Source organism: Lutra lutra, chromosome 1 (assembly GCF_902655055.1).
Source record: "Lutra lutra chromosome 1, mLutLut1.2, whole genome shotgun sequence".
Lineage (NCBI taxonomy): Eukaryota > Metazoa > Chordata > Mammalia > Carnivora > Mustelidae > Lutra > Lutra lutra.
The window spans coordinates 183,152,135-183,175,444 of NC_062278.1; the positions used below are offsets into that span (position 1 = coordinate 183,152,135).

At 43.2% G+C, this 23,310-nt stretch overlaps 1 protein-coding gene across 1 annotated transcript in view; it reads right to left on the reverse strand.

The window, feature by feature from the left end:
- GXYLT2 (glucoside xylosyltransferase 2) overlaps positions 1-21,148 on the reverse strand; it is a 94,922-nt gene extending 73,774 nt beyond the window's left edge. The window contains 2 exon segments of the mRNA XM_047746796.1: positions 20,766-20,812; positions 20,814-21,148. Of these exon segments, the coding sequence (XP_047602752.1) occupies positions 20,766-20,812; positions 20,814-21,050 (284 nt within the window). The 5' untranslated portion in view covers positions 21,051-21,148.
- Positions 21,149-23,310: the final 2,162 nt, after the last annotated feature.

The window sequence follows — 23,310 nt, forward strand, 5'->3', positions numbered from 1 at the left end:
TGATTAAAATAAATGTAAGGGCTCCTAGATGTCCTTGAGATTGAGTCCAAACTGATGATCATAGCTCCTATATACATCTCTTGCAACTGCCTCCAGCACCCCCAGCTTAGGGGGGACAGTCATTCATAACCGCAGTCATAGTCACACATACTCATCCTCTCCATCTGTCTTAGTTTCTGGTTAGCAGACTGGTGGGTTGTCTCCAGGTCTTGGCACATGCGTTCTGTCTGTCTCTCCCTCTCTTTCCCTCTCTTTCTCAGGAATGCTCTCCTCTGCTCTCTTTTTCCTGCTAACTTCAGACCATGTATTAATCAACAAATCGATACTGAGGATTACGTGCCAGGCACTGTTCTAGTTACCCGAGGACAGCAGTGAAGGAAACAGAACAAGGTGTCTGCCCTTGCAGAAATTATATTCTAAGGGTGGCAGGGGAAAGACAAAGAAGGGAGTAGCAGTAACTAAGTAACTTACATAGAAATTTATCCAGGACTAAGGGCTATGAAGGAAATACACCCTTGAGCAGAGAGGGATGTGGCAGTGGCTGACAGGCTGGTAGATATTTTTATACAGTGCAGAGTTGGGAAAGTCCTCACTGAGATGGAGAAATCCGATGACAACTTGAAGGAGGTGAGGAAGTGAGTCATGAGCATTTCTGTGGAAGGAGCATTCCAGGCAGAGGAGACAGTCAGAGCAAAGGTACTAAATCAGGATCACGCCTGGTAAATTCAAGGACCCCTGCTGAATGGACTCAGATGTCTTCTCTTCCTCAGCTCTGTGGGCGAGTTTTCAGACCCACTATTAAAGCCAGCTCCCAATTAACTTATGTAAAACGATGGGAAGGATGTGTCACAGATAATGCTAAAAATCACAGTCAATTTAAAAAAAGAGCAAAAATCTGGCCAAAACATGCTACAAAAGAGATTTCATGCAAACTTGTTTGCTTAAATTATGCTCAATATTTAGGGAACACTGGTCTCATCCAAAGGTACTCAAACAATCAACCCAATAGCACAGCTGTCTTAAATAGGAACCACTGCCCCCATTGCAAATAACTTGGCCCCGTTTAGCTTTACCTATTGGGCTTCTACATGAACAAAAAACTTTAACCTTAGTAATCAGGAAAATACTAATTTTATTAATAAAACTTATTTATTTATTTGAGAGAGAGAGAGAGAATGAGAACATGAGACGGGGGAGAGTCAGAGGGAGAAGCAGACTCCCCATTGAACAGGGAGCCTGAGGAGGGACTTGATCCTGGGACTCCAGGATCATGACCTGAGCCAAAAGCAGTCACTTAACCAACTGAGCCACCCAGGCACCTAAGGATAATACTAATTTTAAACAGGGAGCCTGATGCAGGGATCGATCCCAGGGCCCTTTGAAATGCTCACTGACCAGAGGTGAAGGCAGACACTTAGCCAACTGAGCCACCCAGGTGCCCCATAGAATGATACCATTTAGATGAAGCTTAAAAACAAGCAAAATAGCACTGTATGTTGTTCATAGACTTATGTAGTAAAAATAAACATACAGGAGGATGATAAAAATCAAATACAGGATAATGGTTATTTCTGGGATTTAAATTTTTATTTCTTAAGATGAGTGCCAGGTACACAGAAATTCATTACGTTGTTATCTGTATTTTTTGTATGCCCAAACTATTTGAACTACTTTTCTTTCTTTTTAAGATTTTTAAAAAAAAATTTATTTATTTGATAGAAAGAAAGTACAAGCAGGGGTACAGCAGAGGGAGAAGGAGAAGCAGGCTTCCCGGTGAGCAAGAAGGATCCCAGGACCCTGGGATCATGACCTGATCTGAAGGCAGACATTTAACTAATGGAGGCACCCAAGTGCCCCCAGCAACACCCTTTTAAAAAAGATTTTATAGGAGAGAGAGAGAATGTTGTGTGCACATGTGTGCATTAGCAAGCAAGGAGAGGGGCAGAGGGGGAGGGAGGGAGAGAGACTCTTAAGTAAACTCTACGCTGAGCAGAGCTGATGCGGGACTCAATCTCATGACCCTGAGATCATGACTTGAGCCAAAACCAAGAGTCAGACACTGAACTGGCTGAGCCACTCAGGCTCCCCAACAATTTTTTTTTTTTTTTAATTAAAAAAGGCTTGCATTCCTCTGCAGCCTAACAAGCTACTTCTCTGCAGGCTTCCATGATTTGGGCAAAAAGCTGGGGCTGGGGACTGCAGACTTTCTTGGTGTCTGGTGGACAGGTATTAAAAAAGAAAAATAAAGGCCTCTCCGGATGGCAGTTCAAGTATCAGTGGTTAGGATTTAATGAGACCTTTGCTGCTCCCCCTCTGTTACCTCTCACATTACATTCAAAACCTCAGGCTTCAGGCAGTAAGCATTTGTGTTGTGATCACAATGAATAATCAAGTTTAAGGGCACTGAAATGGTGTGCCTTTCACCCAGCACCGCTCAAATGTCACTTGAGACCCTTTGAAGATCAAGGGAAGTCCAGTCTATGAACCTAAAACTCCTTAACCCCTTGAATTACACAGTTTGGGCAGGGAATGGGCAGTGGGGAATTGTAGCATCGTTCAGACTGATGGTTAACTATATTCTTATTTATACTTTATAAAAGGGGACTGGGGCGGACACTTGCTGTCCAGAATTTTGAGAAGCTTCCAGGTAAAGCTGGAACTGATGGTAACCATCTTGGTCGCCACACTGGTAGAGCCTGAATGGGAGTCAACACAGTAGAAAGCAGAGCCGAAAGGTGGTGGGTCACATCTTTGCTGGCCCTACCCGCATCCAGGTACATGTGACCATAACTGAGGACGGTTTTGTTTTTTGTTTTTATTTTTTAAGAGAGAAAGAAAGAGAGCGAGCACAAGTAGGAGGGGGGCAGAGGGAGATGGAGAAAGAAAATCTTAAGCAGCGTGGGGCTTGAGCTCACAACCCTCAGATCATGACCTGCGCCGAGATCAAGAGTTGGACACTTAAGTGAATGAGCCACCCAGGCACCCTAGACAGTTCAGTTTTTAAGCCAGTGCATTTCCTTTCGCTGAAGCCACATGGAAACAAACTTACAGCTTAGCAATCAAAAGAGTCCTAATGTAGGGCTTTAAAATATTTCCAATCACCTTTGCCTTGCTCCGCCTCTCTCATATTCTCACCTTGAGCCAGCCTTTGAAATGCTCACTGAATCCCTTTCTTTCCTGTTGCTCGCTGCTAGGGCCCTGAGCCCCAATCCCATCACTCTTGCAGTTTTGTGCTGGAAGAAACGCCAGATACCATCTAGTGTGGGGGATCCCCTACCCAGCTCACACAGCCTAGTCATTGGAGGTGCTTGTTAACATGCAAGCCTCCACGCCACAAGAGATTCTGAATCAGAGGGTCTTGGGAGGTACTGGAGTTTGCTTATTAGTACAGTTGTAGCACAATCACCAATAGTTCTGGGCTACAGCCAAGAACTAATGATCTGAGCTGACTCCTCATCTCTCCTTTCTCTCCCAAACTCTTCCCCCACACCCTCAGGAAAACCCACTCCATGTTCAGCCTTCTCTCAGGGTATTCTCTTCACGTCTTGCCGTCATGAAAACATGGCAGCCTTGTGAGGATGTCACCTCCCCAGCAGACCCCCATGTGGAGGCTGCTCTTCCTCCCCACCCCCAGGAGTCTTGGGGCAGGAGCTGGGCTGGTGTCCTCCTTGTTCTTCTTGCCACACTTAGACATGGGACGTGTCTTCATAGTGACATCTATGGATGAAAACTGTCTTCTGTCTTTGTTGGTATTACCTCCCAGCTTCCTGGAAGTGCTCTTAACTCAACGAACAGCTCAGCTCCTCGCTCACAGAATTCCTCCCAGCATTCTCCAGGACTTCAACCACTGTTTAGAAGATGCTCCCTGCCTCCTGACCCTTAAGTTTAGGGATTTCTGCACCCACCACCTTTCCTTCTTTCTACCTGAGACACCCAGTGCTGTGCTCACATCCTGGACTTTTACTGTGTCCTCTGTCTTCCCTTTGCGTAGATACCGCCTTCTCTTTTAAACAGCAAAATGAGCTTCCTTGACCACCTCATCAAAGGAGCACCCTCCCTTTTATTGTCATGGTCTTTGCTTATTTCTTTCCAAAAACTTACCTCAGTTGGTGTTTATAAATTCTATCAATGTAATTTATATCAAGGACACATTATATACCATCAATCTAAGGCAATGTAAACAAGCAAAATCTCTATCTTTAGAACAAGATCAGAATAAAATACACAATGTAAGGTTCCAATTAAAAAAATTAAACATGGGTGTCTGGGGGCTCAGTTATTTAAGTGTCTGACTTGATTTTGGCTCAGGTCATGATCTCATGGTCATGAGACTGAGCCTTGTCTTGGGGTCCAAGCTGGGCATGGAGCCTGCTTGAGATTCTCTCTCTCCCTCTAGCTCCTGCATGCACACGTGTGCTCTCTTTCCCGCTCAAAACAAATACATATATATAACATATATATATTGAAATATTAATGTTGGTAAATGGAAAAAAATTGTGCCCTCCAAAACTTTCTTTGCATGTTACGTCCTGGTCTAAATTCCACTGAATACATATTTTTATAGCTGTACTAACAGTGTACCTACAACTTTATATTTCACATTTTTCATCTGATTCTTTTATTTTTCTTGTTACTTCTTAAGTCTTCATAGCCATATCATTTAACTGGCTATCTACTAGTCCATCCAATAAAAACAGCAGAGCTTATTAGCATTGCCCTTTTGTTGGTTGTTTTCAACTAACTATTCTGTCATATTAAAAAAAAAAAGTCTGGTACTAAATATTGTGAGCCAACAGAATTTTTTTCCCTTCTTTTCATATGGCCTTCAACTACATTCCCAGAAATGACATTACTGGGTGAAATAGCTATTATCCTACCAAAAATATAGTAACCTTGACAGTTTCTCAAATTTACCCAAGACTTATTAGAAAACACATACTGTGAGAAAAAATAAAACCCAAAAAACAACAAACATGACCCCTGCCACCTCCGAGTTACTTGGATGACATAACCATGAAGCTGACTGCTGAAACACGATGAGATGGTCTTGCATACAGCATCCGTGCCTCCCAAATTCTGCGTTTTCCAAAGGGCGATGTCTCAGCTGCAATTATCATTAAGACACCGCATCAAATCACTTTGAGCCTCTGAGTGAGAAAGCCATTCCATTTCCAGTTTTTTTTTCAATAATGTCAGTAAGAAAGTCTTCGCTTGGCGTTAACATGTTTCAAACACCTTTCTAATGTTACCTAATCTTCCCTTTCAACTAAAAAGACAGCAGATCTCAAATACAGAACCTTCAACAGCCAAGTCCGAAATGACCAACACTGTTTCATTTTCTTAGTGTCTTATTCAGTAATTACCTTCTATTTATGTTGCCACCAAGAATTTGTGTCGGTGATAGAAAGTTTCCCTTAAAATAAATATACTTAGAATGTGGAGAAATTAGAACCCTCACCTACTGCTGGTGGGATGGCAAAATGGTGCAGCCACTTTGGAAAACAGTTCCAAAAATCTGGTTAAACACAGAACTATGATGTGACCTGGCAATTCTGCTCCTACATTATCTGCCCAAGAGAAATGAAAACATATGTCTGCACATAAACTTACACACAAACACTCAGAGCAGAATTATTCAAATAGCCAGACTCCAACCCAAATGTCCCCCAACTGGTGAACGGACAAATAAAAGGTGACATACTCATAAAATGAAAATCATTTGGCCATTAAAGGAAAGGAGTGCTGATATAGGTCACAACCTGCATGAACCTTCAACAGTGAACTGTGAACCTTGTGAAAATATAGAAGACCACCTATTTCTGATTCCATATAGAGGAAGAATCCAGTTCTGATTCCATATATAGGAAGAATCCAGAGGCAAATATGGAGTGACGGCTTGATGGGCACAGAGTTTCTTCCTTTCAGGTGGTGAAAACATTCTGAAATTTGGTGTGGTAATGGTTGTCCAACTCGGCGAATAAACTAAAAACCACTGTATTGTACACCTTGAAAGGGTATTTGGATTATATTGCAATCAAGCTATGATTAAATAAGTAAATGCGCTTATGTTTAACCAAGACTTTTTTTTTTAACATTTCAAGACACTGGTAGTATGGCCATATCATAAGAATGATGGCTCTGATGTGCCATTGACTGCCGTGTGGAAAATGTATGTCTCATTCGTCCCTGCTCAAGCCGCTCCCTGTGCAAATACAAGATGAGATTCAGAGGAGGCTCACAGGGGGAAGCGGCTCTCCCAACTCTGTCCGAGATGAGGCGTCTCCTTAATCGCTTAAAAGTCTCAAGAGTGCGACTTAATTAAACTTCAATTTCTGGAGTGTATAAATAATGAAATACGGCACTTATGTATAGTTCTATTTACTCTGTAGCCTATTACTGCAAACCACACTGAATTATTAAAGTGAGTAATTGGTTCTCCTCAGACCCTCTTTCCAGCCGTCTCCTGCTACCTCTTACTAGGGCTTCTCCTTAACTGACAAGCTAAATTAATGCAGGTAAACCCAATGCTGGGATACAGGCAGGCAGTGGAGGCTGAAGAGAAAACCCTAGTTTTTTAAAATAGAGTCTAAAATAGTGTTGTTGGTAACTCATTTTCATAGGGAAGAAAACATAAATTGGGGTGGGGGATGGTAGAAGATGAATTCCAAGAAATCGAATACTCTCATCCGGGGGAAGAAGAGATTCCCTCCTGCGTGGAATCCTACCAGATGAAACCATAGCTATTGGAACCTGCCGAAGGCCAGCGGATGAGGCCAGGGTGGCAGTTTAGGAATGGAAACACCTTGCTTCAGCCTCTAGAAGGCGAGTCTGGTAATGGGTAGTTAGATCCACGCTACGGGCTGGCAGCAAAGGGTGCTAAAAACTTCCCTGTGAACCACAGGTCTGGGAACACATTCGTCCCCTGAAAAAAAATTTCCCTGCAGGAGCTGGGAGTAGAGCCTTCGCTTTAGAAACCCAGACATGACGCTCAGGACTGTGCTAACAGTTAAATCACTTTTAATGACCCATGGTTTGGAGTTAAATCAAGTACCATTAATCTTCCAAGATAGGCCGAGAAGTTGACGTTTGCCTTAAAGCCATGGTATTATATGAATGGTGTCAACACAGTGCCAAAAATCTGCTGGGGGGCAGGCAGTGCATAACACAATTATTTGATAAGTGCATTCAATTATGAATAGCATATTTTTAGTTTGGATCGTGATATTTAAAACATGGCTGTGTTCCTAAACAAAGTCTAGGTCTAATACGTAGTAGGTGTTCCAAGCCTGAAGTTGTCAATCTTGTCTATGGGGCTATCTGTATGCGTGTCTGCTTTGAGACATTATTGGACGTATACACCTGCTTTATGATTAGTAAATGGTAATGCAAGGACTCGAACTCAGGGAGCTGGACTTAAGGGCCCATGTTCTTAATCCTTATGCTCTATTTGGGGCCACACACAAGTGACTGAGGAAAGGAGTCTGCTCTGGGTAGATAAACCCTTTATCTGTACTCAGGGCTCTCAGCTCAGTGATCCGAGCCTGGATGGGACTTTAGCCCCACCCCCTTCCCTAGGCATGAATCTCAGTGCATACCTTTACCACCTGCACCTTCATAATCCATGCATTCATCAGCTGACATCATGCACAAGTATATTTATCTACAGTCCTCTCCCTCTAACTTTGTTATGCTGCCTGAACTAATTCTCTTTTCATGTGTTCCCCTCATGATTGTTCCTGACACACAGGAGATTCTATTTCTCCATCTCTCTCTTCTTCTCAAATTAAGATGTTACTGAGATTGTAAAATATGAACCAGCAGTGTTAGTTTGAAATAAACGGCTGGTGACATATGAGGGAAAAGAATGAGGATTAGATATTCTGCAAATGGACACTTCTAGCTCACTGCCCAAAAATGAGCATGAAAGACCAACTGAAGGGGAGGAAAAATGGTCTCTCCAACTAATTTCCATCCTCCAAGGCCTCAGGCAATCAGGGATTTTTAATTTTTATGATAATTTATATACTTTAACTTACTTTATAAATTACACAGGTAATGCATATATTCCTCATAGAAAAAAATTTAAAATACAGACAAGTCAAACGCAAGTACCATAATTCCAATTCCATAACCACTGTTAACATTTTGGTATAATGGTATAATCTTCCAGAGTCACACTCAATATATGTGGATGTGTATCTATAAATATGTAAATATATAAAAGCTTTTTTAAAGGGGTAATATTTATATCCTATTTTCCCCTTATAAATATGAAAAATTTCTCACATAAAAAAGAGATTTAATCAAAGGATCTTCTTCAAAGGGATTCTAGAAAGCAATCAAATATTTCAAACTTAGAGATTTGTTCCCCAGTACAGCGTGGTGGTAAGCGATTTGGCTCTGGAAGCACATGGCCCAGGCTTCAAATTCTAGGTCTGCCTCTTACCTGTCCCATCTTGGGCAAATGCTTTAACCACTTCTGAACCTCAGTTTCCCCATCTGTAAAACGGGTGTACCGATTACAGTCGACATTTGGTTTTGGTGTTTCTTACCAGCATCCATTTCCAAGAGTTTCTGGTAAGAACACCTCAATTTTCTTTTGGGGAAACCATTCCTGTTCTGTTGCCAGTCCATGAGGTTTGGAAGGGCTGAATCATCCTCTCCCCACACGTGGCCATCAGCGATCGTATATGGATGTGATTCATGTCAGGTCAACAGAGATAGCCCTGGCACTCTTGCTGGATGAAGTTTTTCACTTAGCAGTGACTAAAGGAGGAGAAGGCAAGCCCAGACCTGTTGGGACTCTCAGGTGGAGAACACCCACACAAGGGTGTGGCTCACACAGAAGGTAGCAGAAATGGAAGGAAGAGGCATGACAGCTAGAAATCTGGGAAACACCTGTGATGGAATCCTTATCTCTTTTGCAATTTCTAGTTTTATGAGCCAGTAAATCACCTCTTATGACTAAGTGGTGTAAGATGATGAGCTAAGACTCTATCTCTTGGAACTGAAAGTGTTCTGACCTATCCAATAATAGTACCTACCTCTTAGGTTGTTAGGGAAGAAGCGAGATAATATGCGGAAATGCTTCATACAGTATTGTGGCTTAATTTCTTTTAAAAGATTTTATTTATTTATTTATTTATTTGAGAGAGAGAGAGAGTACAAGTTGGCGGGAAGGGGCAGAAGGAGAAGGGGAAACAGATTCTCCCACTGAGCAGGGAGCCTGACACTGGGCTAGATCCCAGGACTCTGGGATCATGACCTGAGCTGAGGGCAGACACTTAACCAACTGAGCCACCCAGATGCCCCATATCATGGCATATTTTAAATCATCATTAAATATCAGTTGTTACCACCACCATTATTATTAAATACTAACTTGAAATATACAAGAAGCCTTCATTTTTCTCTAAAAAATTAATTCCATGACAAAAACAGGCAGGCAGAGCGGCAAAAAGCATAGTACTTTAGGTATCAGTGTTCTCCCTTATTGCAAACTAGATTTGAAGTTTTAGTACACTTTTTAAACTAAAAGTTTCTTCCAAATGCCAATTGCCAACGTGTTTCCGACTTCTCTTGTGTTTCTTCTAAAATGGAGTTTTTAGCAATGCATTCTCCCCAAAGGTAAAATCTGATACCTGAACATCAAAGCTTGTTACTTTAAGGCTGGTGGTCAGACAACTGAGGTCCTTGTAATTCTCACAAAACTAGGAGGAGGAAAATGAAGGGCATCTTTAAGCCCAACCACAGATGCAGAGCCCTGAGTAGCAGTGTCTGTGGACAAAATTCTGCATTTGGGTTCTCTGAGAACACTTCCTATTCCCGTGAACCCTTCGCCCACTCTCTACTTTCCAGAGCTGGGAAACCATAGCTCTCTGCCCTCCAGTAGACATCAGAGCTAGAGAGAGCTTCAGCTCCAGGCTTGACACTCTCCAGAGCCACAGTCCAAGTCCCCGAGAGGCAGTCAACACGGTCCTCCCTCAGCTACTCACTTAGCTTTTACTGAGGATCAGAAGACTGGGTCTGGTGTATTATTTATCATATATGGAAGCTGAGTTTTGATTTCCTCAAGTCATAATCCAAGAAAAGCCTGCCCTAATCTGCATCTGAGCCCCAGCTCACGTTTGCTGAGTTTCTGGCATGCTTCCATGCCAGCATCTTACCTGTTATTTCATTGTATCATTGAGCTTAAGAGAAAGCCATGATTTGCTGAGGAGGACTGATTCAGCTCGTTAGCTGGGTCTAGTTACGATTCAGTTCCTAACTAATAAACAACAGTGGACAAGATCAGAGAACTCAGAACAGTGAATCATTTCTTGAGTGACCACCGTGAGGTATCCCTGTGCTAGATGCTTTATGTACATTATTACTATTTTATCACCTCGGACCTCAGTTTCCTCCCCCATGAAAAGGGGTCACATTTTGGATTATGTGTTCTCCACTAACCCTTACATAAAGCTTAGATTCTAATTGTACAAATGATGAATTTCTCCTAGACTATTTCAGTTCATCATGTTGCTAAAAGACGTCGAGGGGAAGGATCATGGGCAAACATCAAAACATCACCTTTATATACCAAAGTCACTCCCTGCTGGCCCAAATCACAGAGACCCAATAAAGGCATCAAGTCAAGAGATTCCTCTTTCCAGGGGCAATTTTCAGAATTTCAGAATCTGAAGTAAATCAAGTGCTGGGGAAGATTTGGAAAAGAACACAAAATGAATTCCATCTTCCACAAAAGTCTTTTCTTTTCTTTTTTTTTTTTTTAAGACTTTAAATGGCAGGGCACCTGGATGGCTCAGTGGGTTAAAGCCTCTGCCTTTGGCTCAGGTCATGATCTCAGGGTCCTGGGATGGAGTCCCACATCGGGCTCTCTGCTCAGCGGGGAGCCTGCTTCCTCCTCTTTCTCTCTGCCTGCCTCTCTGCCTGTTTGTGATCTCTGTCAAATAAATAATAAATAAAATGTTAAAAAAAAAAGAATAGGGAATCCCTTTAAAAAAAAGAATTTAAATGGTGATTTTATATATATATATATATATATATATATATATACATATACATACATATATCTCATACAATTGTTTTAAAAGATTTTTTACTTATTTACTTGACAGAGAGAGAGAGATCACAAGTAGGCAAAAAGGCAGGCAGAGAGAGAGGGGAAAGCAGGCTCCCTACTGAGCAGAGAGCCCAATGTGGGGCTCGATCCCAGGACCCTGGGATCATGACCTGAGCCGAAGGCAGAGGCTTTACCCACTGAGCCACCCAGATGCCCCTATCTCATACAATTTTATCTTTTATTTTCTCACTGTGAGATAACAAGAAGAGAAGTATTTCCAAGGAAAACAAATCTGTTTTCAAATTTTCTTCCAAAGAATCTCACCTGTGAGTTGGTCAGGGGATTTGTGTCAATATGGCTACGATTTACTGAACTTAGTGATGATGTTAAAAGCAGGTACCACATACCCAAATCAGTCAGAACTCCTTGGTGGTAAGTGAAAGAAACTCAGTTCATGGATTCTAGGAGAGGGATGAAGCAGCACAGCCAGAAAAGGGCAGACGCTGGCCTTGAGTACAACGTCAGGACTTGCCTCCCTCACCTCACCCCCGACCCTTCCCACCCCTGCCAGTTGCTTTGTGTTGCTTCTCACTTGGATTCATATACTTTCAATGCAAACCAGCTTCGTCCATATGCAGGAAACATGGCAGTCAATCCTGAATTTCATACCTGAATCTTAGCCACTTTGCCCTTAGACTGTTTCTGATCCAATTTTTAAATCCCTAAGAAATGGTCTAATTTGGCCCAAAAAGTTATCTTGAATCACTGGCACCTGGGACAAGGTTAAGGGTACATAAGGGCTGTTCCAGGGTGTGGTAGATGCGCCTTTCCTAAGGGTCCTCTCGCGACATTTCCCCTTTCTCTCCATTCACACCAGTGAGATTCTGATTTAAAGAACTATGTGTTTTGGGTAAGATGATTTTGGAGAAAAATATCAGACACCCCAACTCCAATTCATGTAACTGGAGAGCCCAAGACAGGGCAGGCATCAGGATGTTCTGATTCTTGGGTTCAGTAACCAAGGATCCAAATTCTCCTACTTTCTCTATTCTACTGCTCAGAATGATGGCTTCATCTTAAAACTGGTCCTCTAAGAATCACGGTAGTAACTGGGACTTTTATTTCCTTGTTCCATATCTAGCATATGGAGTCTTTTGCCCCAAAATAAAAATATGTCCTTCCCTTCTGGCTGGTTCAGCAATGTGGGTCAGGTAACACCCGTGGACCAATTACTGTTGCCAGAGAGATGAGTGTATTGAATGTTTTAGTCCTGCATGCGCACAGCTGACACCATGAAAGGGGTGGGATGACCATGCCTGGCTTACACCATCTTCTGGAAGTTTGGTCCACCCACAAACTGCAGCGGGGTGGGAGGAATAGAGGTTAGGAGTCAATCACAACATCTACCACATCGCCTTCCCCCACGTGGTGTGAGGAGTCATGGTCTCATCTCTAACTAGGGCTTGGGCCTTGCTTGGTTTGAGTCAATTAGTCAATCCTATCCTACCACTCGGCTCCTTCCCAATTCCTCCCCCATGCTACAGGCATTTAAACCAATGAAAGCCAAAGAGATGGGAGAAAACTTGGGTTTGGGAAGACAAAAACATTCTCTCTCCCCAGTAAGTAAGGGAAGGAATCTAGAATAGTCCATATGGTAATGCTTAGCTTAACATAGATAGACATGGTTACATACGGAAATATTTATATATATAAACATGTAAGTTAATATAAACACATATATGTTTTGTTCTGTCAGCTGTGTCTAAAAGAAATGATATCCCAGTAGCAAAAAGCACGTCTCGTACCCAAATCTTGGTTTCTAATACCATTCTCCAGTGAGAGGAATCAGGGCTCTTTAAAGAAATGGCTGATTCAAAAAATGAATCAGAAAATATACAAGGTGAGCCTGGAGCATCCTGTAGGGCAAGAAGGTAAGGAAGTGCTCGAAAAACTAGAAATGAAAACAAAAAAAACAAAAACACATTGATCGGAGTATGTAAAAAATAAAAGCCCACTCTAAGAGCTCCTAATGGCCAATAAAGAAACAATTCCAGCAACATGATAGTTGTATAGGATTATAACTCAAAGTATAAAATAAATATCTCTCTGTAGGTCCATAGTGATATAATGACTGAATACATTAATAAATAGAGGAGAAGAATCAAATTGTCCCATGCAGGACAATCAATTTTGAATAATTTGTATAGATACTCCACCGCAAAGGAGGGAGAGCATCACTGCTCACTCCTCAAGTGTGGGCTGGGCAGTGACTTCCTTCTAAAGTTTATAGTATGGAGACACCTGGGTGGCACAGTTGGTTATGCGACTAACTCTTAGGTTTCCGCTCAGGGGTGATTTCAGGGTTGTGAGATTGAGCCCTGCGTCAGGTTCTGCTCTCAGTCAGGGAGAGAAAGAGAGTCTGCGTGAGACTCTCTCTCTCTCTCCACCCTGCCTCCGGCTCGCTCCTCTCCAAAATAAGTAAACAAACCTTAAAAAAAAATAATAAGTTATATAGCATGGAAGGGGGGTAGGGGAGAGCAGTTGCCAGTAAAAAAACCCGAACAAACATTACCTCTTACAGGTGACCAAAGCAGTCACGTCAGTAGCATATAGATTCCATATGATATGATGAAAATGGTACTTCACCTCACTGGCTTTCCTCCCAATAACTCATAACTCAGTACTATCATGAATGAAGTATGAGACACATTCCAGGGGTAGGGCATCGTATAAAATATCTGACCAGTGCTCTTCAAAACTCCCAAGATCATCAGAAACAAGGAAAGTTTGAGAAACTGCCACAGCCAGGAAGAGACTAAGGAGATGTGGCATTTAAATATCACATGTGGGGCGCCTGGGTGGCTCAGTCAGTTAAGCATCTGCCTTTGTCTCAGGTCATGATCACAGGGTCCCGGAATCAAGCCCCATGTTGGGCTCCCTGCTCAGTGGAAAGCCTGCTTCTCCCTCTGCCCTTCACCCCGTTCCTGCTCTCTCTCTCTCAAATAAATAAAATCTTAAAAAAAAAAAAAAGGAAATAAATATCATGTGCTATCTTGGCCAGGATCCTGGAATAGAAAAGGGAGATTCTGTAAAAACTAAGGAAATATAAATAAACTAAAAATTAGTAACTATACTAGTTCATTAACTATAACAAATGTATCAAGCTAACAAGATTTAAATAATGGAGGAAACTGGGTGCTGGGTATAGGGAAACTCTGTACTACTTTCTCACTTTTTCTAAAATCCCAAATTATTCTAAAAAGTAACATTTATTATAAAGAAAAAGATGCCTTCTCTATTAAGGATGTTACAATTAAAGATCCTCACCATTCTTCTCATTGTTCTTCACTATGAGATTATTTTGAACATTATTAAATAGTATGTAACTTAATCATATAAGTAAAATTTTCACCTAGGGCTGGCACAAGGTGGGTGCTGTGTTCATTCATTAGGTGATTTGACAAATATGCATCAAGTACCTACTATGAGATCATCTCTGTTCTAGGTGCACAGTGATGAATAAGACTTGAAATATACACAGGAGGAGAGAAGCAAATAAAATACAATGTTCATATAATAATAATTTTTTAAAAAGCACTAACCAGGGTAAGGGAGTAGAGTGTGATGGGGAGGGTCCTTTTTTCTAGAGCAGCTGGGAGGACCCTTCTGAGAAGAAAACCTAAAAGCATAATCCTCAAAGAAGGAAGGGAACTAGCCACGCAGGGCTATGAGCAAAGAACATTCTAGCACAGGGAATAAGTAAAAAGTGCTAAGGAGGGAATGAATTCAGCACACTTAAAGGCTAGTGTAGCTGAAGCACAGTGGTAGGAGACACGGTCGGAGACCTAAATGGGGTTGCGATCAGACAAGGCTTGAAGGCCGGACTAAGAAACTGAATTTTCTTACTGTGACAGGATGTTGGTCATTGGAGGCTTTCACCAGCAAAGACCTGGTGTGGTCTAAGTTGTTTACAGCACTCCAGCAGCTGTATGGGAAATGGACTGTAGAGGGCGCTAGAGTGGAGGCATGCAAACCAGATCCAGGGCTACTGTGGGGAGTCCACGTTTAAAAGGTGGTGTTTACCATATCACTCGGCATCAGGGAAATACAAATCAAAACCACCATGAGATATCACCTCACACCAGTCAGAATGGCTAAAATTAACAAGTCAGGAAATGACAGATGCTGGCGAGGATGCGGAGAAAGGGGAACCCTCCTACACTGTTGGTGGGAATGCAAGCTGGTGCAACCACTCTGGAAAACAGCATGGAGGTTCCTCAAAATGTTGAAAATAGAACTACCCTATGACCCTGCAATTGCACTGCTGGGTATTTACCCTAAAGATACAAACATAGTCATCCGAAGGGGCACATGCACCCGAATGTTTATAGCAGCAATGTCTACAATAGCCAAACTATGGAAAGAACCTAGATGTCCATCTACAGATGAATGGATAAAGAAGATGTGGTATATATACACAATGGAATACTATGCAGCCATCAAAAGAAATGAAATCTTGCCATTTGCGACGACGTGGATGGAACTAGAGGGTATCATGCTTAGCGAAATAAGTCAATCGGAGAAAGACAACTATCATATGATCTCCCTGATATGAGGGAGAGGAGATGCAACATGGGGGGTTGAGGGGGTAGGAGAAGAGTAAATGAAACAAGATGGGATTGGGAGGGAGACAAACCATAAGTGACTCTTAATCTCACAAAACAAACTGAGGGTTGATGGGGGGAGGGGGTTGGGAGAGGGGGTGGGGTTATGGATATTGGGGAGGGTATGTGCTATGGTGAGTGTTGTGAAGTGTGTAAACCTGGCGATTCGCAGACCTGTACCCCTGGGGATAAAAATATATGTTTATAAAGCTGTAAAAAAAAAAAAAAAAAAAAAAAAAAAAAGAAAGAAAGGATGAATACCCAAGTTTTGTAGCAACATGGACGGGACTGGAAGAGATTATGCTGAGTGAAATAAGTCAAGCAGAGAGAGTCAATTATCATATGGTTTCACTTATTTGTGGAGCATAACAAATAGCATGGAGGACAAGGGGAGATGGAGAGGAGAGGGGAGTTGAGGGAAATTGGAAGGGGAGGTGAACCATGAGAGACTATGGACTCTGAAAAACGATCTGGGAATTTTGAAGGGGTGGGGGGTGGGAGGTTGGGGGCACCAGGTGGTGGGTATTGTGGAGGGCACAGATTGCATGGAGCACTGGGTGTGGTGCAAAAATAATGAATACTGTTATGCTGAAAAAATAAAAATTAAAGCTCAAAAAAAAAAAAAGGTGGTGTTTAGAAGACAGTGGTAAGCATGGAAATGGGGATACATACATACACATGCACATACATACACACACACCTTTTTTTTTTTTTTTAAGATTTACTTATTTATTTTAGAGAAAGAGGGAGAGAGACTCTCAAGCAGATTCCTTGCTGAGCAGGGAGCCTCAGGTGACGCTTGATCTGAAGACCCTGAGATTATGACCTGAGCTGAAACCAAGAGTTGGACGCTTAACCGACTGTGCCTCCCAGGTACCTAGGGATATATGTTGACATAGAACCAATATGACTTGCTGATCAATAAAAGATGGAATCATGGACCAATGAACAAAAATGAATGTGAACAGAAACAAGAATCAGAGTACATAATATCAGAGGTGGTACCTAAGTTCTGGAGAGCTTTAATATGCTCTGGGGCTACCAGCTAATTATAGGATCGCTTCAGGGTTGGCATTTTGCTATATAACACCATCCCTCTTAAGGGAGACCTTTATTCAGGCTTGAACTGAATAAAGCTGAGCAGACTTATCTCAGATACCAAAGGGAACTGCAGGAAATGGTGTCTCTTGATGAGCGAGTAAACACGCTTCCTCTCATTGGAACAGCTGGGGAGGCTGCCAAGTGTAAACGTGTTTCTCTATTGTCTCCTCAACCCCACCTCCCCAAATTCTGGGAGGGCAACAACTCCTTTCACCACTGTACAGTGAGTGTCTGGTCCAGAATATATGTGCAATAAACATCTGTTGAATGACTGTGGAATAAAATGGCAGAGGACCTCCACAGAGCTTAGAGGTATCCTAAGTCTCCCTTAGAAACCATATTTTAAGAGAAAACAGCAATACCCAGGCCAATGCAAAAAGAAAAAGAATAAAGTTCAGGAGAGGGTTGAGATTGAGTAATCAGTAGGAGTTCTAGGATAGAGCCAATAAATGAGAAACTGATTTTGCAAGAGACAGCACAAAGGGCTAAGCAATACTCATTGTTGGGATTTTACAGCTAAACTGGATGATCTCATCACATACAGGATCATCAAATGTCAGAGCTGGAAGAGATCTTGGAAAACTTTTGGATTGATTTGCTCAGTTTACAGATGAAGAAATTAAGGTGAAATGGCTTGGGATTAGAACCCAATTTTCTGGCCTCTGGATGCCAAATTCTTTTTTACATTGCACTGATTAGCAGTTATATTCAACTGTCTTTCCATACAGAGGCTCAAAGAGGAGTTTTCAGAAGCAACTTGGAGATACAGCCTATTTAAGTTTACTCTCCGGTAAAATCCTTTTTAGAATTCATTTCCATGAAAACCAAATCATCTCTTCCTGATAAATTTTTCCTCTAAACATTCAGTGAAAATAAGGCAGCCTATCATGATTCCCTTTTTGACATGGCTGCCAGGAAGCTTGGAGCTAAATTTAATACTTAACTCTCATAACAATAGTGGCTCAGTTTTTGACAAACAGTGCTTATTTCCTCCTCTCCTTTATGACTTCTCATGTTTTAGGATGATTTCAATGGCCTTATTATATATGTTTTTTACTAAAAGTCGTTTCATATTCTCTCTGGAAGTCAGCCAGGTGTAAATCACCAATAAACCAAAATAAAGGAAGATTTCATTTCTCTTGTGCACTTGGACCGGCTACTTATATTGTGGTGTCCATTTCCAGATCCCACCCTTGACCTAAAAGCTCAGACCTTACCTCTGGGCTTTATATTTATAGAGAGGAGAGGCCACCGCAGGACAGATTGCATACAAATGACTAGTTATAAAATTGTAGGGTCTGTCTGCTAACTAGGCAAGTCCCTGGAAACTTCTCTAAAATGAAAACAAGATGTGGAAGGAGAGGGCTATGTTTCCTGCGCTGACGTGGCAGGACTTGACTTAACAGCAGTACCCCGGGGGAGGTAAGGCAGCCCGGGCCACGGATGGTCAGCAGGTGGTGGACTGTATCCCATCCAACTCCACGCTTGCTGCTGACTACTCCCCAGGCCGAGAAATGAGATCACGTAACCTTCATCTCTTCTGGATTCTAGCCACGTAACGAGATTAAAGCACCCGGTTTCTGAAAACACGAGGCTTTCTTTTCCCTCCCTAAAATGAAATGCCTCCTAAACCACAAAAATTTAACCCAAGCAGGGTTAGAAGAGCAATAAAGGAGTCCATGCAGAGATCTTCCCTCCCGTTCCCTCATTGTCTCGGTATCGTCTGCTGCCATTTCTGTCCAGGTAGTATAAAAACAAAAAACCAAAAAAACAACATTATTAAGTCTCAGGAAATGTCAACTTCTCCAGAGGACACTGGACTTTCATCTTTCTGCATCTAAGCTTCAGAATTCCTGTGGCTTTTTTGTTATTCGCTCTTTCCCGAGTTTTAAAAATTTTGTTCTATATTCCTATGGTGTTGGCCACGACTTCATTGATAATATAAGAGATATGTTCAAAAGAAAAATGGCTTCAGGAGGTACTGTTGCTCATGGAATAGTCCTTCCCTAAAACATCCATTTGGATTCTGCTCATGATCTCTTCCTAGTCAGAGCCAATTTGTTCAGATAGAGACAAGAAGATGCTGCCCTATGTTCCCAACACCTTGAAGAATGAGACCGTTGTAAAAATCTATGATGTTTCTTTAGAGAAATCTCAGGAAAACCACGAAAAGCAGGCAAGACTAGTTAGTGTTATGACATCAGCATAGCAGGTAAGAGTCAACCGGGCCCAGACCACCTGAATCTTTACCCTTATCAACCACAAGTGACCTATGAACCTTGGACAAACGGCTAAACCTCAGGCATTACTTTCCTCAACCGTGAAATGGGAACAATAATAATTAGTGCTTACTTCATAGAACAGGCTCTCAAACGCTGGTGTGTGTTGGAAACAATGGGAGGGCTTGCTAGGACACAGATTACTGACCTCACCCTCCCATGGCTTCTAATTTCCTGGGGCCGGGGTGGGGCCCTAGAATCTGCATTTCTACCCAGGCCTCAGGTGACACTGTTGCCGCAAGCTCTTTCAAAGACTACACTTCAGGAACCCCCATCATAGGGCCATGATGCAGATGACATGGTTAATGTGTGTACAGTAAGTGTTAACAAGGACTACTTTTGTGGACTGCTGTCAGGAGGATGCCTGGTGAAAGGTTAGCTAAGTTAAATGATGTCAGTTGTCACTGTCTTAGGCGTTGTCCCTTCTACTTACAAACCCTAGGAAACTTGCAGTTCCACCTTAGGGCAACACATTGTAAGAAACCCCAGCTCCTAACAGAAATATCCTGAGTTTAAAGTATGTATACATTCACAAGAGCTCGTAAATGGTTCTAAATACTTAAAAGTGACTCTATAGATGATCATTGGGTTTCTTTCTCCCTCTCAAACTTGTCAGTACCCATCTGTACTTTTATGATGAGGCAGAGGAGAACCAAAAGCTGACACAGCTACTTCTTGAGGTTTTGTGTCTTTTCTCTTAGTTACAGTAAAAGCGCCAAAACAGATTTAGTCATTAGGGCCAAAAAGAATTCTTCAACTCATTTCAAGTAATGAAGGAGCCCAGCACAGCAGAGACAGCAAGGGCAGTTACAAACATCACCAGCTTCCAATAGGCAGAGGAAACAGAACCGCGGCAAGAAAAGGGGATTGTTAAAAAGCTCTCCACAACAAAGGAAATGAACGCAAATCCCTAACCTGGGGCGGTCCAGCAACCCTAAGGACAAAGATAAAACGCTCTGATGAAAAGCTGTGGCGGGTTAAGCTCCGTGCAGAGAAAGAGAACATCAAACACCATGTCAAAGGTTAAGATGTTTCTGCCCTGTAAGACGCTTCCACCGTACTTGAATCTGAAACAACGCGGAACAGGGAAACCGTCGCTCTCTCTTTCCCGTGCCACGCATCGCTTCTTCCAGGAAGAAAACTTCTTTTTTTTAAATAAACCTAGGTCGAGTGCCCCTTCTGTTCTAAGCACAGTGCGATTCAAGGTTCCAGGAGAGGTGGCTAGTGTTTGGTAAACATCTAACTTTTCCAACTCAATCACATCTAAGTTTTTGGTAAAAATTCTCCTGTGAAACATGAGAATTAGATAAAGCATTCTTGAATCGTGATGGCTTTGGAAAAATTAAACAAAGGGCTCATGTTTGCAAGAACGCAAACACACGTCTTGCTCTGTTAAAAAAAAAAAAAACAACCGTAATATATAAACCACCCTCCTTGGCACTTCTCTTTCAAAAATGTACGTGATTATCAGCACTGCGCTGTCAACAGGACTCCACAAAGGTGGTTCTTCAGCTCTGGCGGGGCAAAATATACTACCGGGAGGCGCGCGGGAGAACCTGGAGTCTGTCCCTCCAGCCCAAAGCCTCCCCTGGACTTGACACGGGCGGAGGGAGCGAGACACGGGTCCCCAGCAGGGATTCTGGGGCTGCCACGACTCACCTCGCCAACTTCTCCAGGCTCGCGGCGCCCCGGCGGCCGGCTCGGGGGGCGCGGACGCGGGGGCCGGCGCCGCCGAGCGCGCGGGCGGGCCCCCGGGGGGGCGCCCGGGCCCGGGAGGCGCTCGGGGGCCGGCGCGGAGTGGCGCTGCGGGACGGACGCGGGGCGCGCGGGGGGCGCGGGGGGCGCGGGGGGCTCGGCGCGGCCGGCGCGCAGGGACAGCAGCGCGAGCAGCAGCGCTGCCAGCGCGAGCAGGAGCAGCGCCGCCGCCTTGCTGCGGAGCTTCATGGTGCGGCGCGGTGGCGGCGGCGGCGGCCCCGGGGCGGCGCGGCCCCTGTGCGCATCGCGGCTCGCCGGGCGGCGGCGGGGCGAGCGCAATAACGCGGGCGGCCGCCTTCTCCGCCCGCCCGCCGGGGACTGGGGTCCGGGCAGTCGGCGGGCGGGCGGGCGGGCGACGGAGGAGGAGAAGGAGGAGGGGGCGGGAGGGGAGGAGGCGCAAGCCCGGCTCGAGGAGGAGCAGCCCGCGCCTACCGTACTGTGTGGAGTAGCCGCCCGTCCGCCCACCCGCCAGCCGCCCGGAGCCTGGAGCGTAGGCTTTAGGGAGTTCAGCCTCAAATACTCTTCCTCATTCATGCATTCATCCTTCCACCCACCTGTTCATCCATCCATTCATTCCCTCCCATACCACTCCATTTTCTCGGTTACTTCTTCATTCAGTCACTCATTCACTTACCCTCCCTTTCCACCCCTCTCTTCATCTCATTTTTCTATGCATTTTCCCCATGATTTATTTTTATCCATCTTTCCACACACCCGTGCATCCATCTAGACATCCAAGCAGGCAAGAGCATCTCTGTTCTGTTTTCCCAATGCAGGCCCTGACACTTGGTGGATATCTGTTGGACAAAATCACGCCAGATCCATGTAGGCTAAAGAAGTTATAAAATAAATTTCAAAGTCTGGGTTTCAAATCTGACTCTGTCCCCCACTGGCTTAGTGATCCTGAGCAAGTTGCACAATTTGAGCCTTCATGTCCTTACATGCAAAATGGGAATGATGATACTGCTCTCCACAGAGGCATTTTTGTGGGCATTAAATTAAAAAATGCATTCAAAGAAACTAGCACAGTGCCTGGCTCACAATAGGTGTCCAATAAAAGCTCTGTGATAATCAGTATGATAAAATGCAGCATATCACAAATACATAAATGCGAATGTTTTTTTTTTTTTCTTTCTGATGTGGATTTGACACAGAGTAACAACTTTACCACCCAGTGTAGGAATAGAGTCTTCTGAGACCCTATCAGCTACAATCACCAGATCAAGGTTCTGAATTTTCAAAGTATTCTTTCAGGGCATCTCTAGTCACAAATCTGAAGCATTAGGACACATGCTGTTATTATTCACTATGAACCGACAGCCAACATTTTACTAACTTGCTTTTTGGCATGGCCACAGCACAAAGACCAGATATAACAATGTCTCTGAGTTTCTACCAGATTTCATGTTGACATATAAATCATCTAAAATTCAATTATATTCCAAATCATTCTTATATTAACATTACATTTTAATTATTTGGGAATCTACTGTATTTAAAATTCTAGAAATGAGAATGTTTAATATCCTGGAACCTCTTGCCAAGAAGGCACATAGAAACAGCAGGGTGCAAGGTCGAAGTGTGGGCTGAGATGTTGCAGTCGAGTGAGCACCAATAGTCAATTGGTTCTCAACAACGACAAGGTATCATCCCAGTAGGAGGCATCTGGAATTGTGAGAAGGATGTTTTGGGTTGTCACAGTGACTGGTGGGTTCTACTGACATGCATTAACCCTCTTAAAATCCTCAGGACTAGCATGACAAGAATTGTCCTGGGCCAAGTGCCAGCACGGGGGTCCCATTGAGAAGCACTGAGCTATGGTAAGGCTCGGGGCTTAGGCTTTCAGGTTTAGAAATGGCCACCATTGTGTTGCTTTGTGGCCCAGTGAAATAGAAATTTCCAAACTCTCTCTGGCCACCTCTCCTCTTCCTCAAGGAGGATACATGCAACAAAGGTAAAATAAGGCAAAGTAACACTGAAGTAGTACCTGATGGTTTTAGCCTCAAACACCCAAATGGTACTTGGGACAGTTAGGCTTGACCAAACAGAAGACTTCATTTTCTTAAACTCCACTGACTTACCTCCTTCCCCTGAGTCCAAACCCAAGTTTTGGATTTCACTGCTCTGATTGGTGGAAAAGTACAACTTCTGACATCATGGAAAAGGGGTTCCAGATACTATATCTATGCATCACCCAATTCCTCACTTGGATGTTTAATACCCAAAATGCTTATTTATATGCTCCCTTCACCCCGGAAATAATTTTCTTGTCTTGGAGTTCTGGCTCTAGACACTCACTTGCTCAAGCCAGAAATTAGGTGGGAATCATCCTTGATGTCCCTATTTCCCTCACCTCCTGCATTAGTTAATCTGTTTTCTATTTTTTGTCTGTTGTGCACAACAAACAATTCCAAAATTCGGTGGCATAAGATAATGCACATACAGTCTC